This window comes from Molothrus aeneus, chromosome 31, assembly GCF_037042795.1.
Source record: "Molothrus aeneus isolate 106 chromosome 31, BPBGC_Maene_1.0, whole genome shotgun sequence".
NCBI lineage: Eukaryota > Metazoa > Chordata > Aves > Passeriformes > Icteridae > Molothrus > Molothrus aeneus.
The window spans coordinates 2,882,632-2,898,115 of NC_089676.1; the positions used below are offsets into that span (position 1 = coordinate 2,882,632).

Genomic DNA, 15,484 nt, shown 5'->3' on the forward strand with positions numbered 1-15,484 from the left:
TTGTTGGGTTGGGTTGTCGCTGAGGGAAGGGAATAGGGGAGAAGTCTGGGGGCTTCCTTGGGTGTGGGGTCAGCTCCCGGCCGGAGCAGTGGCCCCTTCTCTGTGGAAATTCCGGCGTTCCCATGGGGCAGGGAGTGCTCGTGTGCCCGGGCACGTTCCGGAGGCGGGAATCGGGCACGGCGCAGCTCCCCGGGATCAGATCGGGCACGGAGGTTCCCCATGGGCGGCTTGGGGATGCCACAAGGGAGGAAGGAGGGAAGGAGGAGGCTTTGGAGGTTTCCAGACGCAGCTCTTGAGGTCTCTGCCCCAGATCTTGTCTTGGGTTGGGTTAAAGCTGCTCTCACCAGGATCACAGGGACGGATCTTGGAAACACCAGGAAGTCCTGGAATGAGGCCATGGAGATGCTCCAAGGGCTGGGGGAAGGTTGGGAGAGCTGGAGGTGTTCACCTGGAGAGGAGAAGCTCTGTGGAGACCTCCCTGGACAGCAGAGGGTTGGACTGGTTCCATTTAGTGCCCATTCCAAGGAAATATTCCATGGGATAACCCCACGGGGCAGGATCTGGGGGCACCTCCCGAGTCAGCACCGCCGGGTCCCTCCCCGTCACCGCATCCCCGTCACCATGCCCGCTCCGACGTCACCCAAACGCGTCCGTGGCGAGGCCAGAGGCCACTCCCCATCCCACTGAAACCCCGGAATGTGTTCCCAGGGGGGAACACGGAGCCGGGAATTCTCCTCCCTCCTCCCAAGGGGATCCCCCAGCCCCTGATCTGCTCCTGTCCCTCGCAGGCTCGCTCGGATCTGCAGGATGTCCCCGTTCTTGGACAGCATCGCCACCATCGTCGGCGTCTTCCAGCAGCACGCCCGGGGAGATGGGGACGGCTCCGGGCTCAGCCGGAGGAGGATGAGGGAGCTGATCCAGAGGGAGTTCGCAGATTCCCTGGTGGTGAGCGCTGCGGGAAGGGCCGGGATGTGGGAATGGCAAAATCCTCCCTGGAAAGGGAACGGGGAGGGTTCCACCAAAGGCTGGGTTCCCCCAAAGGTTGGGTTCCACCAAAGGCTGGGTTCCTTTGTGCCGGGAAGGGAATGGAGAATTCCTGAGGGAGCTGGGGGGCTCAGCCTGGAGAAAAGGGGGATCCAGGGGGGATTTTGGGGAATGAATTCCCACAGCTGGTGCTGAGCCCTAAAAGTGAAATTATGAGAGATGGAAGGACAATTCCTGTGACTCTTCCCATTGTTGCAATCGATGTCCCCCAAGGAGGAGGAAGACAAAAATTCCCCTTTTTCCCCTCCCATTGTTGCATTTCTCCCCCAAGGAGCAGGAAGACAAAAATTCCCCTTTTTCCCCCCACCCCGTGTTTTTTCCCTGCAGAAGCCTCACGACCCTCAGACCATCGAGAAGATCCTGCAGTTCCTGGAGTGGGATGGGGACGGGGACATCGATTTCAACGAGTTCCTCCTCCTGGTGTTCCGGGTGGCCAAGTGCTGCTTCTGGTTCCAGCCGAGGGCCCCGTTCCTGGTGCAGAGGACAAAGCTCCCAACCGGAGGAAAATCCCTGCGGGAGCCGGAATTCAGGAGCAGAGGGAGCCGCCGGCAGCCCCAGGAGGAGGAGGAGGAGGAGGAGGAGGAACAACAAACCTGGGAGAGGATTCGTGAGGCTGAGCTGCAAGGAGACCTCAGGGTCAGGGAGGTGGAAATCTCAGAGGAAACAAGGAGGGATCAGCAGGAACGTCGCACGCGGAGTGGGAAGGAACCGCGTGGGGAGCTGATCCCTCAGGAATACCAGGAACGGAGCCAGGAGCCGAGCGAGCAGCGGGAGAGCCGGAGAAGGCGGCAGCCCCCGGAGCAGGACAGACGAGAAGGAGACAGGAGAGACCAGGAGGAAGAAGTGGCAGACGTGAGGACGGGCAAGCAACGCCGAGAACCCCAACCACGGCCAGACCAGTGGAGCCGCCAGGAGCCAGGGCGTGATGAAAGAGCCCAGCGGCCACGAGGAGCAGATGGAGAAGGTGACAATCGGCCACAGGAACCCGAATTGCTCCAGGAAGAGAGGAGCCGCCACCGCCGGCGTGAGCTGGGACAAAGAGAGCTGGAAGGGAGAAGCGGCCGGGCGGCTGAGCTGGAATGTGCGGAGTCCAGGCGGCCACACCAGTCGTACCTGGAGGAACCATTAGAGATCGACCTCGGGGAATGTGGGAGAGCAGAGCCAGAGGAACGGGGCTACAGACAGAGAACAAAGCGGGAACGGGAGCTGGAATCTGCAGAAAGGGAGAGGGAGATCCGGGAGAAGCAGGAGAGGGAAGAAAGAGATGATCCCAGAAGAAAAGGGAGAAGGAGAGAGAGAAGGGTGGATGAGGAACAGGAGATGGAGGTGGAGGTGTCTGAGCGCAGAACACGGGAAAGGGAGGAAGAAGTGGCTGCCATTGGCCAGAGAGAGACACGGGACAGACGAGAGCGAGACATCCGTGAGACTGAAGCTGATGGGAGGAGACAGAGAGAAACCCTGAGGTACGAGAGGGACAGAGAGATCTCAGTGGCAGCAGCTGAAGCCGATGTCAAAGTGCGCCGTGAGATCCGGGAACGGGAACCACGAGAGGAGCTGAGGAGGAGAGAGCGTCCCTGTGAGCGTGAGCAGGAAGCAGAGCCAGAGAGGAGAATCTCCCGGGTCAGAGAGAGGGAAGCAGACCTGAGAGAGAGGAGAATTGACCAGGAGCTGGATGTGGAGGTGTCTGAGCGCCGGACACGGGAAAGGGAGGAAGAAGTGACCAGAGTTGGCCAGAGAGAGACACGGGACAGACGTGAGCGAGACATCCGTGAGATTGAAGCTGATGGGAGGAGGCAAAGAGAAACCCTGAGGTACGAGAGGGACAGAGAGATCTCAGTGGCAGCAGCTGAAGCCGATGTCAAAGTGCGCCGTGAGATCCGGGAACGAGGTGAGGAGCTGAGGAGGAGAGAGCGTCCCTGTGAGCGTGAGGAGGAAGCAGAGCCAGAGAGGAGAATCTCCCGGGTCAGAGAGAGGGAAGAGGCCCTGAGGGAGAGGAGAATTGACCAGGAGCTGGATGTGGAGGTGGAGGTGTCTGAGCGCCGGACACGGGAAAGGAGTGAAGAAGTGGCCAGAGGCAGCCGGAGAGAGACACGGGACAGACGTGAAATTCGTGAGATCCGTGAACTTGAGGCTGATGCAAGAAGACAGAGAGAATCACTGAGGTATGAGAGGGACAGAGAGATCTCAGTGGCAGCAGCTGAAGCCGATGTCAAAGTGCGCCGTGAGATCCGGGAACCACGAGAGGAGCTGAGAAGGAGAGAGCGTCCCTGTGAGCGTGGAGAAGACAGAAGAATTTGCCCCAGAAGAGAAAGAGAGGAGACCCTGAGGGAGAGGAGAATCGACCAGGAACGGGAGCTGGAGCTGGAGGGCTCTGAGCGCCGGGCAAGGGAAAGGAGGGAAGAAGTGGCCAGAGGCAGCCGGAGAGAGACACGGGACAGACAAGAGCGAGACATCCGTGAGATTGAAGATGATGGAAGGAGGCAAAGAGAAACCCTGAGGTATGAGAGGGACAGAGAGATCTCAGTGGCAGCAGCTGAAGCCGATGTCAAAGTGCGCCGTGAGATCCGGGAACGGGAACCACGAGAGGAGCTGAGGAGGAGAGAGCGTCCCTGTGAGCGTGAGGAGGAAGCAGAACCAGAGAGGAGAATCTCCCGGGTCAGAGAGAGTGAAGCAGACCTGAGAGAGAGGAGAATTGACCAGGAACGGGAGCTGGAGGTGTCTGAGTGCAGAACACGGGAAAGGGTGGATGAAGAGGCCACAATTGGCCAGAGAGACACACGGGACAGACGTGAAATTCGTGAGATCCGTGAACTTGAAGCTGATGGGAGGAGACAGAGAGAATCAGTGAGGTACGAGAGGGACAGAGAGATCTCAGTGGCAGCAGCTGAAGCCGATGTCAAAGTGCGCTGTGAGATCCGGGAACCACGAGAGGAGCTGAGGAGGAGAGAGCGTCCCTGTGAGCGTGAGCAGGAAGCAGAACCAGAGAGGAGAATCTCCCGGGTCAGAGAGAGCAAAGCAGACCTGAGAGAGAGGAGAATCGACCAGGAACGGGAGCTGGAGGTGTCTGAGCGCCGGACACGGGAAAGGGAAGAAGTGGCTGCCATTGGCCAGAGAGAGACACGGGACAGACGTGAAATTCGTGACATTTGTGAGATTGAAGGTGATGGGAGGAGACAGAGAGAAACCCTGAGGTACGAGAGGGACAGAGAGATCTCAGTGGCAGCAGCTGAAGCCGATGTCAAAGTGCGCCGTGAGATCCGGGAACGAGGTGAGGAGCTGAGAAGGAGAGAGCGTCCCTGTGAGCGTGAGCAGGAAGCAGAGCCAGAGAGGAGAATCTCCCGGGTCAGAGAGAGGGAAGAGGCCCTGAGGGAGAGGAGAATCGACCAGGAACGGGAGCTGGAGGTGAAGGGCTCTGAGCGCTGGACACAGGAAAGGAGTGAAGAAGTGACCAGAGTTGGCCGGAGAGAGACACGGGACAGACGAGAGCGAGACATCCGTGAGATTGAAGCTGATGGAAGGAGACAGAGAGAAACCCTGAGGTACGAAAGGGACAGAGAGATCTCAGTGGCAGCAGCTGAAGCCGATGTCAAAGTGCGCCGTGAGATCCGGGAACGGGAACCACGAGAGGAGCTGAGAAGGAGAGAGCGTCCCTGTGAGCGTGAGGAGGAAGCAGAACCAGAGAGGAGAATCGCCTGGGTCAGAGAGAGGGAAGCAGACCTGAGAGAGAGGAGAATTGACCAGGAACGGGAGCTGGAGCTGGAGGGCTCTGAGCGCTGGGCAAGGGAAAGGGAGGAAGAAGTGACCAGAGTTGGCCGGAGAGAGACACGGGACAGACGAGAGCGAGACATCCGTGAGATTCAAGATGATGGAAGGAGACAGAGAGAAACCCTGAGGTACGAGAGGGACAGAGAGATCTCAGTGGCAGCAGCTGAAGCCGATGTCAAAGTGCGCCGTGAGATCCGGGAACCACGAGAGGAGCTGAGGAGGAGAGAGCGTCCCTGTGAGCGTGAGGAGGAAGCAGAGCCAGAGAGGAGAATCTCCCGGGTCAGAGAGAGGGAAGAGGCCCTGAGAGAGAGGAGAATTGACCAGGAGCTGGATGTGGAGGTGGAGGTGTCTGAGCGCCGGACACGGGAAAGGAGTGAAGAAGTGGCCAGAGGCAGCCGGAGAGAGACACAGGACAGACGTGAAATTCGTGAGATCCGTGAACTTGAGGCTGATGCAAGAAGACAGAGAGAATCAGTGAGGTACGAGAGGGACAGAGAGATCTCAGTGGCAGCAGCTGAAGCCGACATTAAAGTGCGCCGTGAGATCCGGGAACGAGGTGAGGAGCTGAGAAGGAGAGAGCGTCCCTGTGAGCGTGGAGAAGACAGAAGAATTTGCCCCAGAAGAGAAAGAGAGGAGACCCTGAGGGAGAGGAGAATCGACCAGGAACGGGAGCTGGAGCTGGAGGGCTCTGAGCGCCGGGCAAGGGAAAGGAGGGAAGAAGTGGCCAGAGGCAGCCGGAGAGAGACACGGGACAGACAAGAGCGAGACATCCGTGAGATTGAAGATGATGGAAGGAGGCAAAGAGAAACCCTGAGGTACGAGAGGGACAGAGAGATCTCAGTGGCAGCAGCTGAAGCCGATGTCAAAGTGCGCCGTGAGATCCGGGAACGGGAACCACGAGAGGAGCTGAGAAGGAGAGAGCGTCCCTGTGAGCGTGAGGAGGAAGCAGAACCAGAGAGGAGAATCTCCCGGGTCAGAGAGAGTGAAGCAGACCTGAGAGAGAGGAGAATCGACCAGGAACGGGAGCTGGAGGTGGAGGTGTCTGAGTGCAGAACACGGGAAAGGGTGGATGAAGAGGCCACAATTGGCCAGAGAGACACACGGGACAGACGTGAAATTCGTGAGATCCGTGAACTTGAAGCTGATGGGAGGAGACAGAGAGAATCAGTGAGGTACGAGAGGGACAGAGAGATCTCAGTGGCAGCAGCTGAAGCCGATGTCAAAGTGCGCTGTGAGATCCGGGAACCACGAGAGGAGCTGAGGAGGAGAGAGCGTCCCTGTGAGCGTGAGCAGGAAGCAGAACCAGAGAGGAGAATCTCCCGGGTCAGAGAGAGGGAAGCAGACCTGAGAGAGAGGAGAATCGACCAGGAACGGGAGCTGGAGGTGTCTGAGCGCCGGACAGGGGAAAGGGAAGAAGTGGCTGCCATTGGCCAGAGAGAGACACGGGACAGACGTGAAATTCGTGACATTTGTGAGATTGAAGGTGATGGGAGGAGACAGAGAGAAACCCTGAGGTACGAGAGGGACAGAGAGATCTCAGTGGCAGCAGCTGAAGCCGACGTCAAAGTGCGCCGTGAGATCCGGGAACGAGGTGAGGAGCTGAGGAGGAGAGATGGTCCCCGTGAGCGTGGAGAAGACAGAAGAATTTGCCCCAGAAGAGAAAGAGAGGAGATCCTGAGGGAGAGGAGAATCGACCAGGAACGGGAGCTGGAGCTGGAGGGCTCTGAGCGCTGGGCAAGGGAAAGGGAGGAAGAAGTGACCAGAGTTGGCCGGAGAGAGACACGGGACAGACGTGAGCGAGACATCCGTGAGATTGAAGATGATGGAAGGAGACAGAGAGAAACCCTGAGGTACGAGTGGGACAGAGAGATCTCAGTGGCAGCAGCTGAAGCCGATGTCAAAGTGCGCCGTGAGATCCGGGAACGAGGTGAGGAGCTGAGGAGGAGAGAGCGTCCCTGTGAGCGTGGAGAAGACAGAAGAATTTGCCCCAGAAGAGAAAGAGAGGAGACCCTGAGGGAGAGGAGAATCGACCAGGAACGGGAGCTGGAGGTGTCTGAGCGCCGCAGCCGCCGAGCACAGGACAGGGAGGCAGAAGTGACCATCGCTGACCAGAGGGAGGAGATCAGGCTGGAGGTCGTGGAGGAAGAAGATGAGGAGGAGGAGCTGGAGCCGGGCCGGTGCCGGTACCAGACCCTGGACGTGGACACCGTTGATCTCTGCCCCCCGGGACAGGAGGCGCCCGTCAGTGACCTCAGGGTCCGGTACCGCCCCGCTGACCCCGATGTCCGGCCCGAGGTGCAGCTGCTCCCCGAGCCCCTGGAGCCCCAGACCGTGGCCTACTTGGTGCACGTCATCCAGAACCTGCAGGACCCCGAGGCCGCCACCTACGAGATCGTGTGCCGCCAGCCCGGCCAGCGGGGCCGGCCCGTGCGCGTCCGGACCTGCCCCGCGTCCCCGCGGCCACCGAGTGACCCCCTCAGGGGCCACCCCGAGGTGCCACCATCCCAATGCCCCCAGGAAAAGCCCGACGAGGGTCTGGATGAGCCCCGGGAAAGATCCGGAAAAGAGGCGAAGGACGGAGCCCCGCGGGATTCCGGCGCCCCGCGGGATTCCGGCGCCCCGCGGGATTCCGGCGCCCCGCGGGATTCCGGCGAGCCGGAGGCCGTGAAGGGCGAGCGGGTGAAATCCAAGGAGCTCCGGAGGCGCCCCGAGGTCCCTGAGGTGGAGCAGGGTCAGCCCCAGGGCGAGGGGCCCCAGAAGGCCCCGCGGGAGCCCGGATCCGGCTGCCCCCGGAGAGAGCGCGAGGACGGCGAGGCCAAGGGCTGCATCCCCCCGGAACGCCGGGATGCGGAGAGGAGAGAGCCCGGAGAGACCCTCAGGGAGGGAACCCAGGAGGGCAAGGAGGCTCCTGAGGAGGAACCCAGCAAGAGGAGCCCCCGGGAACCCGAAAATTCCCGGGTTTCTCGGGAAGGTGGCACCAAGCAGGGCCAGGAGCCCCCACAGGAGGCCCCGAGCCGCCCCAGGGATGAATCCAAGACGTCCTGAGGGGGATCTGCCTCTCCCCGGAGCCTCTCCAGGTCCTTTTGAGGATCACTTCTGCCCCTCAGGATGTGGTGGCCCAGCAGTGATGGACTCAAAAGGATCCTGGGGTGTCCAGTGGGGTCTGGGGGCTTTTCCCTGGAATGAATTCTCAGCAGGAAGTGAGATCCGCCTGGATCCGGAGTTTCTGCTTCCCTGCTGGGTGTGTCCCGCGATATTTAATCACTTTTTCTGCTCTAATTGGAGTCCTTGGGTGCCTCTGTCCTCTTTTGCACCCTGGGGTGTCACTTCAGGTTCCCCTCAGCCCTGGGGCTGGGGCTGCTCTTGGCTTCTGCCGTTAAACTCCAAAAAAATTCCTGATTTTGGGGCCTGGATATCCTCAAGGCTGGGGGAAAAAAAAAATCACCTTTTTAGCCTTGATTCCAGCAGAATTCCAGCTCCAGGCCCAGGGGTTTGGAGCCACAGGGTGCTGGTGGTGGGTGGGGGATTCTCCTTCTTCTCCTTTTCCTTTTCCTTCCTTTTTATCGCATGGAAAATGGGAATAAACGGCTGATTCCTGCAGAGGCTCCGAGCGTCACCTTCCAGAGGGCTGGGAGGGCTGGGAGGGCTGGGATCCGGCATTCCCAGTTTGGATCAGGCATTCCCAGTTTGGGTCAGGCAGACATTCCCAGTTCAGTCCCCAAACTCCTCCTGACCCCAAATCCCACCCAATCCCCAATCCCCAATTCCCATTCCCATGTCCCACTCCAGGCTGGAGCCAGGGGCTCTCCCAAGGCTCCGTCCCTGCACTGACCCTGAGTGATGGGGACAGGGACAGGAACAGTCACAGGAACAGGAACGGTGACACTGGCAGGGCTCGGCGACAATGCCAGGGGCAGGGACAGTGACAGGAACAGGAACAGTGACATTGGCAGGGCTCGGCGACAATGCCAGGGGCGGTGACACAGCTGCCAGCACTTGGTGACAATGCCAGGGGCAGGGACAGGAACAGTGACACTGGCAGGGCTCAGTGACAATGCCACGGGCAGGGACACAGCTGCCAGCCCTTGGTGGCAGTGCCAGGGACAGGAACAGTGACACTGGCAGAGCTCAGTGATGGGGACAGGGACAGGGACACAGCTGGGTGACAATGCCAGGGACAGTGCCAGGGACAGTGACAGTGGCAGGACTGGGTGACAGTGCCAGGGACAGTGCCAGGGACAGTGGCAGGACTGGGTGACAGTGCCAGGGACAGTGCCAGGGACAGTGACAGGGACAGTGGCAGGACTGGGTGACAGTGCCAGGGACAGTGACACAACTCGGTGACAGTGCCAGGGACAGTGACACAGCTGTCAGCCCTTGGTGGCAGTGCCAGGGACAGTGACACAGCTCGGTGACAGTGCCAGGGGCAGTGCCAGGGACAGGGACAGTGACATGGCTTGGTGACAATGCCGGGGCAGTGGCACAGCTGTCAGCCCTTGGTGACAATGCCAGGGACAGTGACACAGCTTGATGGCAGTGCCAGGGACAGTGACACAGCTCGGTGACAGTGCCAGGGACAGTGACAGTGGCAGGGCTCGGTGACAGTGCCAGGGACAGTGACACAGCTCGGTGGCAATGGCAGGGACAGTGACACAGCTCGGTGGCAGTGCCAGGGACAGTGACACAGCTCGGTGGCAATGCCAGGGACAGTGACAGTGGCAGGGCTCGGTGGCAATGCCAGGGACAGTGTCACAGCTGTCAGCCCTTGGTGACAGTGCCAGGGACAGTGACACAGCTGTCAGCCCTTGGTGGCAATGCCAGGGACAGTGCCACAGCTTGGTGACAGTGCCAGAGATAGTGACAGTGGCAGGGCTGGGTGACAGTGCCAGGGACAGTGACACAGCTCAGTGGCAGTGCCAGGGACAGTGTCACGGCCATGTGGCCGCACAGATGGCGGCGTCTCCCTCCCGCAGCCTCCGGGACCGGAATGTCCCAGATGCCCGGGATTGGCCCTGGCACAGGGAAATGTCACCTCCCCTTCCCCCCGCGATGTCACCGGGGGGTTCTGAGCGGGAGGGAAAACCCAAAGGGAGATCCCAGCTCGGGAAAATTCCCTTTGGGAGAGGCGGGTTGGGGGAAAACCCCAAAATTCGGGAAAAAATGGGAGTTCGGGGGCAGGAAATTGAGGGGAAAGGGAAAATCTCCCGAGTCCCAGATCAGAATTCCCGGGATCCCAAAACTCATCCTGATCCCTGGTTTTTAACGCCTCTCTGCTCCAGGCTCCCCCCAGAAGATTTTTGGGAATTTTTCCCTTTTTCTTTTTCCAGCCTCCCCCTGAATATTTTGGGATTTTCCCTTTTCCTGCTCCAGGCTCACCCAGAAGATTTTAGGGAGTTTTTCCCTTTTTCCTTCTCCAGCCTCCCCCTGAATATTTTGGGATTTTCCCTTTTCCAGTCTCTCCCGGAAGATTTTTAAGGAAATTTCCCCCCTTTTCCCCCAACCTCCCCGTTAAGATCTTTAGGATTTTCCCCCCGCTCCCATGCCCGAGGACGACTCCAGGGATATCCCAAGGAGCAAACGGGGATGGAGCCGGATTCGGGAATGCCCGCAAAGCCCCGGACCGGGCCGGGCACATTCCAGGGGCGCGGGAGGAGCCGCGGTTGCGCTGGAAACGGGAATTGCCCAACGCGTCCGGGGCTGACTCAGCCCGGGCGGGGCTCCCGAACTTTCCCCGAGCTTTTTCTCCCCATCCTGCGACTCCAAACCGGAGCGGAGCCGCCGCCTGTCCCAGCCATGGTGAGGGATTCCCGGGAATTTGGGGGGCAGATGGATCCCGAGCGGCGGAAAATGGAGATTTTCCGGCAAAACGCCCCAAAATCGGAGTGGGAGGGGATAGGGCGTGGTCCCAAGGGGAGGAAGGAATAGGGGGAAGAAACGGAAAAATGGGGGGAAAACAGGGGGAGAACAGGGGGGTGAAACAGGTAAAAAACGGGTGGAAAATGGGGGAAAAACGGGGGAAAAGGGGAAAATCAGGGTGGGAGAAACAGGTAAAAAACGGGTGGAAAATGGGGGGAAAACCAGGGCAGAAACCGGAAGGAAAATGAGAAAAAGTAGAGAAAAACAGGAAAAAACTGGGGGAAAACAGGGGGAAAACAGAGAAAAACAGAAAAAGGGATAAAACCCGGGGGAAATGGGTAAAACCCGGGGGAATTGGGTGAAAAACAAGGAAAACTCGGGGTGGGGTGGGGAGAAATGGGGGGGAAACGGGGAAAGAGCGGATCCAGCCCGGCCCTTCGCACGGATCCGCCGCCTCCCCAGGGCATTTTCCAGGAGCCGCTCCCGGCCCGTCCCGCTGCGCCAGGGAGCGAAATCCAGGGAAAAATGCGGCGGGACGGGTCCGGCTGAGCCCTTCCCGCAGCCCGAAACAGCCGGGATTGCTCTTGGAAAAGCTGGAGCGGGCACAGGAGGGGCTTCCCTGCTCCCTAAAAAACTCGGGATTGCTCCTTGGCACGCCTGGAGTGGGCGCAGGAGGCTCCTCATCCCCAAAAAACTGGGATTGCCCCTGGCACACCTGGAATGGGCACGGGAGGCTCCTCCAGCCCTTCCCTCATCCCCAAAAAACCGCGACTGCTCCTGGAATGGGCAGAGGGGGCCTCTCCCTGCTCCCAAAAATCCCAGGATTGCCCCCGGCACACCTGGGACGGGCAGAGGGGGCTCCCCCGCCCTGCCCTGACCCCAAATCCCGGGATTTTGGCCGCCCAGCCCACGGAGACGGAGCGCTGCATCGAGTCGCTGCTGGCCGTGTTCCAGCGCTACGCCGGCCGCGAGGGCGACTCCTGCACCCTCTCCAAGCGGGAATTCCGCGCCTTCATGGACACCGAGCTGGCCGCCTTCACCAAGGTGCGGGAATGGGGGGGCCTGGGATCCACGGGATGGGGTCCATGGGGTGGGATCCATGGGATTGGGATGGGATCAGCGTGAACCATGGGATTGGGATGGGATTGATGGGGTGGGATCCATGGGATCAATGTGATCCATGGGATCCATGGGGTGGGAGGGGATTGATGGGATGGGATCCATGGGATTGGGATGGGGATGGGATCCATGGGATTGATGGGATGGGCTCAATGCAATCCATGGGATTGGGATGGGATGGGATCCATGGGATCCATGGAGTGGGGTGGGGATGGGATCAATGGAATGGGATGGGATCGATGGGAGAGGATGGGATCCATGGGGTTGGGATGGGATCAGCGGGTTGGGATGGGACCAATGGGATGGGATCCATGGGAAGAATGGGATCAATGGAATGGGATGGGATCGATGGGATGGGATCAATGGGATGATCCAGGGGGTCCCAGCCCTGGGGCTGTGCCAGGATGGGATTGGAAGCAGGATGGGATTGTGGGAATGTCCCTGAACGTGGCTGTTCAAGGTGGATTCTCCATCCCAAACCACTCCAGGATTCCCTGAGCTCCCCTCCCTTCCTGGGCAGGGAATTCCCCCCCCTCATTCCAGGCACAAATTCCCGTTTTTTTGGGGTTTTTTTCCCCAGAACCAGAAGGACCCGGGCGTGGTGGACAGGATGATGAAGAAGCTGGACATGAACAGCGACGGGCAGTTGGACTTCCAGGAGTTCCTGAACCTCATCGGGGGCATCGCCGTGGCCTGCCACGACTCCCTGATCCTCAAATCCCCCAAACCCTGAACCCAGAGGCTCCGGCTCCACCCCAGATCCCCCCCGGTATTCCCCATGGAATGCTGGAAGTGAGGGAATGCGAGCATTCCCTTTTTTACCCCCCTCCCCCCCCTGCTTTTTTATGGATAAATAAAAGGTTGAAAACGTTGAAGACCCCGAGGGATTCTGGCATCTGTGAAGTGGGGGGGGGGAGGAATCCCAAAGTGATCCTCACCTGCTCAAAATTCCAGGGATTCCCTGCAGGGATGGGGATCCAGCCCTCCCTGAGCCCCTTCCGGTGCTTCCCAACCCTTTTTCCATGGAAAAACCATCCCAAATTTCCAGCCCTGGCACAGCTCGAGGCCGTTCCCTCTTGTCCTGCCCCCGTTCCCTGGGATCAGATCCCAAATCCCCCCTGGCTCCCCCTTTTCTCCAGGCTGAGCCGCCTCAGGATCCCCCATTCCCTTTTCCAGCCCCATTCCCTGGACACTTCCAGCCCCTCCTTCCACACCCTGGACATTCCCAGCAGGACAATCCCTGGAATCGCATCCCTGGAATCGTCATTCCCATCCCTCTCTCCCCTGCAGGGATCGGAATCCACCCTAATTTGGGAATCCCGGAGCCTTTTCCGTGCCCTGGGGCCAAACCCGGGAGTGCCAAAGGACAAAACTCCACCTGGAAATGCCGGACGGGCCCTCAGGGTTAATTGGGGCGTTAATTGCACCCCACTAATTAACACACACAGCTCCGAATCATCCCAGGAGAGCCGATCCCATCCTCGGGAAAATTCCCAGCTCTCCAAGCAGAGCTGGGAAAAGGGATTAAATTCCAATTTTTTTTTTTTTTTTTTTGGTGTGTCCTGAGCTGCAAATCAGGAAAATCCAGGTCATTAACGAACTTTATTAACAACGGGAGCTCACTGAGTTGCCATGGCGACAACAGGAGGAATCAACAAACACAGAGACACTTCCAGAGGGAGCAGGATTTCCCTGGATTCGGATTTACAGAGCCAATCCCAGGGTTTTTTAGCAATTTTTTTAGGATTTTAAGGGGAGCAGAGGTGGTTGTGTCACAACCAGGATTTGGGAAGAGGCCCCCCCTTCCCCCTCTGGAAAAAAAACTGGGATAAAAGCACAGGAAAATTGCTCTGGGAACAAGGAAAAAAAATTCCTGCTAAATGTGGGGAAAAAACCCCCAATCTGGCATTCCAGAGTGGGGAAAAACCGGGAAGAGAGGATGGGAATGGCCAAGGGGAGGGAGTGGGGGGAAAGCTGGGGTGGGGGACTGGGAATTTCCTTCTCCAGGAGAATTCCTAGCGGAACTGGAGGGGGCTGATGCGCAGCCCCAGCACGTCCTTCCCGATCTCCGTCACCTGCAGGGACAAAGAGAGGATTCAGGGGTGAAAATTCGGGATTTAGGGGTGAAAATTCAGGATTTAGGGGTGAAAACTCAGGATTTAGGGGTGAAAACTCAGGATTTAGGGGTTGGTTTTGTGGCTGTCAGTCCTGAGCCTCTGCTGGGAGCTCTGGGAAGGGTTTGGGTTCCCCCTCAGGAATTTCCACATTTTCTCCCTCAGGAATTCTCTCATTTCCCCCTCAGGAATTCCCACATTTTGCCCCTCAGGAATCCTGCACTTCCCCTCTCAGGAATTCCATGTTTTCCCCTCGGGAATTCCTTGTTTTTCCCCTCAGGTCTGTCATATTCCAGCCTCCCCCTCCTCGTTGCCCGGTTTGTGTGCGGACGAATCGTGACACAAAGTAGTCCCACTCGGTGCTAGGGGTGCGGAAGGCGAAAACGCGGCGGGATATCAGGTGCCGGTTGTGCAGGGTCGCGCGCGCGCTGGGGAGGGATCTCTCGGTGATGCGACCGAGAGAGGTCCGGCAGAGCGAGAGACGCGGAAGGATACACGCACGGCGCAGCAGTTTTCGCCTGCTGTGGTGCCGTGTACGGACCCGGTGGCGGCGGAAGCGCCGTGCCAGCGCACAGGGATGCCGGCTGTGGCCGGACAGCGGCACGCAGCGGCTCGGAACCGGGACCGGGCTGTACCAAAGCGGCGGCCAAAGCAGTGGGGGGGTGGCGGCGGAGCCGTGGAGATAGAACTGCGCATGCGTGCGGCTGATCCCGGAAGCGGCGCTGTGGTTGGATGAGGCGGCGCGGAGTGATATCGCTGGTGCGGGGGTTGTAGCAACTGCGCATGCGTGGGTTCCATCACTACGGCGGCGCGGGCAGTCATCATGGCGGCGGGCAGGCCGGGGGGTGCGGGAGGCGGCGGCGCTGCAGAAACGGGAGCCGGGGCTGCGGCTGTGGAAGGGAACGCCGGGACGTCCGTGGTTGCAGGAGGCGGCGGAGCCGCGCCATCCAGCAGCTCTGAAGCGGGGGGCCGCGCTGGGGAAGGCGCGGCTCGGCCCGCCATGGAGCGGCGGCGGCAGGAGCGAGAAAGCGGCCACGGGCGGCGGCGGGGCGGCCTCGTCAGCGGGGGATGATCCCGGGTGGCGGGAGGTGCTGCGGGGAGGCGGCGGGGGGGCCGCGGCGTGCAGCCGCTGGGGGCTGGGGTGGCTGCCGGCCCGGCGGGCAGGGGCGGCGCGGACGGGAGGCAGCGCTGGAGCGGCGGCAGGCACGGCAGAGGCTGCAGCCACCGGTGCGGACGCCGCGGCGCCGGCACGGGCGGGCTGGGCGGACTGGGGCGCTCCGGTCCCAGCGCAAGCGGTGCCGTGCCGGGACCGGGGGATTGCGCCGGAACGCCGGCAGGGACGGGGTCAGCCGGGGGCGTTTGCCCTGCCGCGGGGCCCGTGGGCGGCTCGGGGTGTGCGGCGTGCACTGGAACGCGAGGGTGGGGGGGGGCAGAGCTTCCCGCGGCAACGCGCACAGGGGGCGCTGAAGACGCAGCGCGGCCGCGCCAGGAGCGCTCAGCACCGCAGATCCGAGAGCCGCAGGGAACTGCAGAGACGCAGCAGCAGCGACGGGACTTGGGCCAGCACCGGCCCCGCTGGGTCGGCA

At 60.3% G+C, this 15,484-nt stretch overlaps 2 protein-coding genes and 1 long non-coding RNA gene across 3 annotated transcripts; 2 read left to right on the plus strand and 1 right to left on the minus strand.

Annotated features, from left to right (window-relative positions):
- Positions 1-807: 807 nt before the first annotated feature.
- TCHH (trichohyalin) lies at positions 808-7,854 on the plus strand. The gene is made up of 2 exons (XM_066567985.1): positions 808-945; positions 1,372-7,854. The coding sequence occupies exons 1-2, from the start codon at positions 808-810 to the stop codon at positions 7,852-7,854; spliced, it is 6,621 nt and encodes a 2,206-aa protein (XP_066424082.1).
- A 2,523-nt stretch (positions 7,855-10,377) lies between these two features.
- On the plus strand, positions 10,378-12,659 carry S100A11 (S100 calcium binding protein A11). The gene is made up of 3 exons (XM_066568215.1): positions 10,378-10,605; positions 11,572-11,709; positions 12,365-12,659. Exons 1-3 carry the CDS (start codon positions 10,393-10,395, stop codon positions 12,515-12,517), a joined length of 504 nt encoding a protein of 167 aa, XP_066424312.1. The 5' UTR covers positions 10,378-10,392; the 3' UTR covers positions 12,518-12,659.
- Positions 12,660-13,367: 708 nt separating this feature from the next.
- On the minus strand, positions 13,368-14,553 carry LOC136568289 (uncharacterized). Its single transcript, XR_010785195.1, has 2 exons — positions 14,440-14,553; positions 13,368-13,859 (listed from the first exon to the last, which is right to left on the minus strand). It is a non-coding gene; the product is annotated as an uncharacterized lncRNA (long non-coding RNA).
- Between the last annotated feature and the right edge of the window lie 931 nt (positions 14,554-15,484).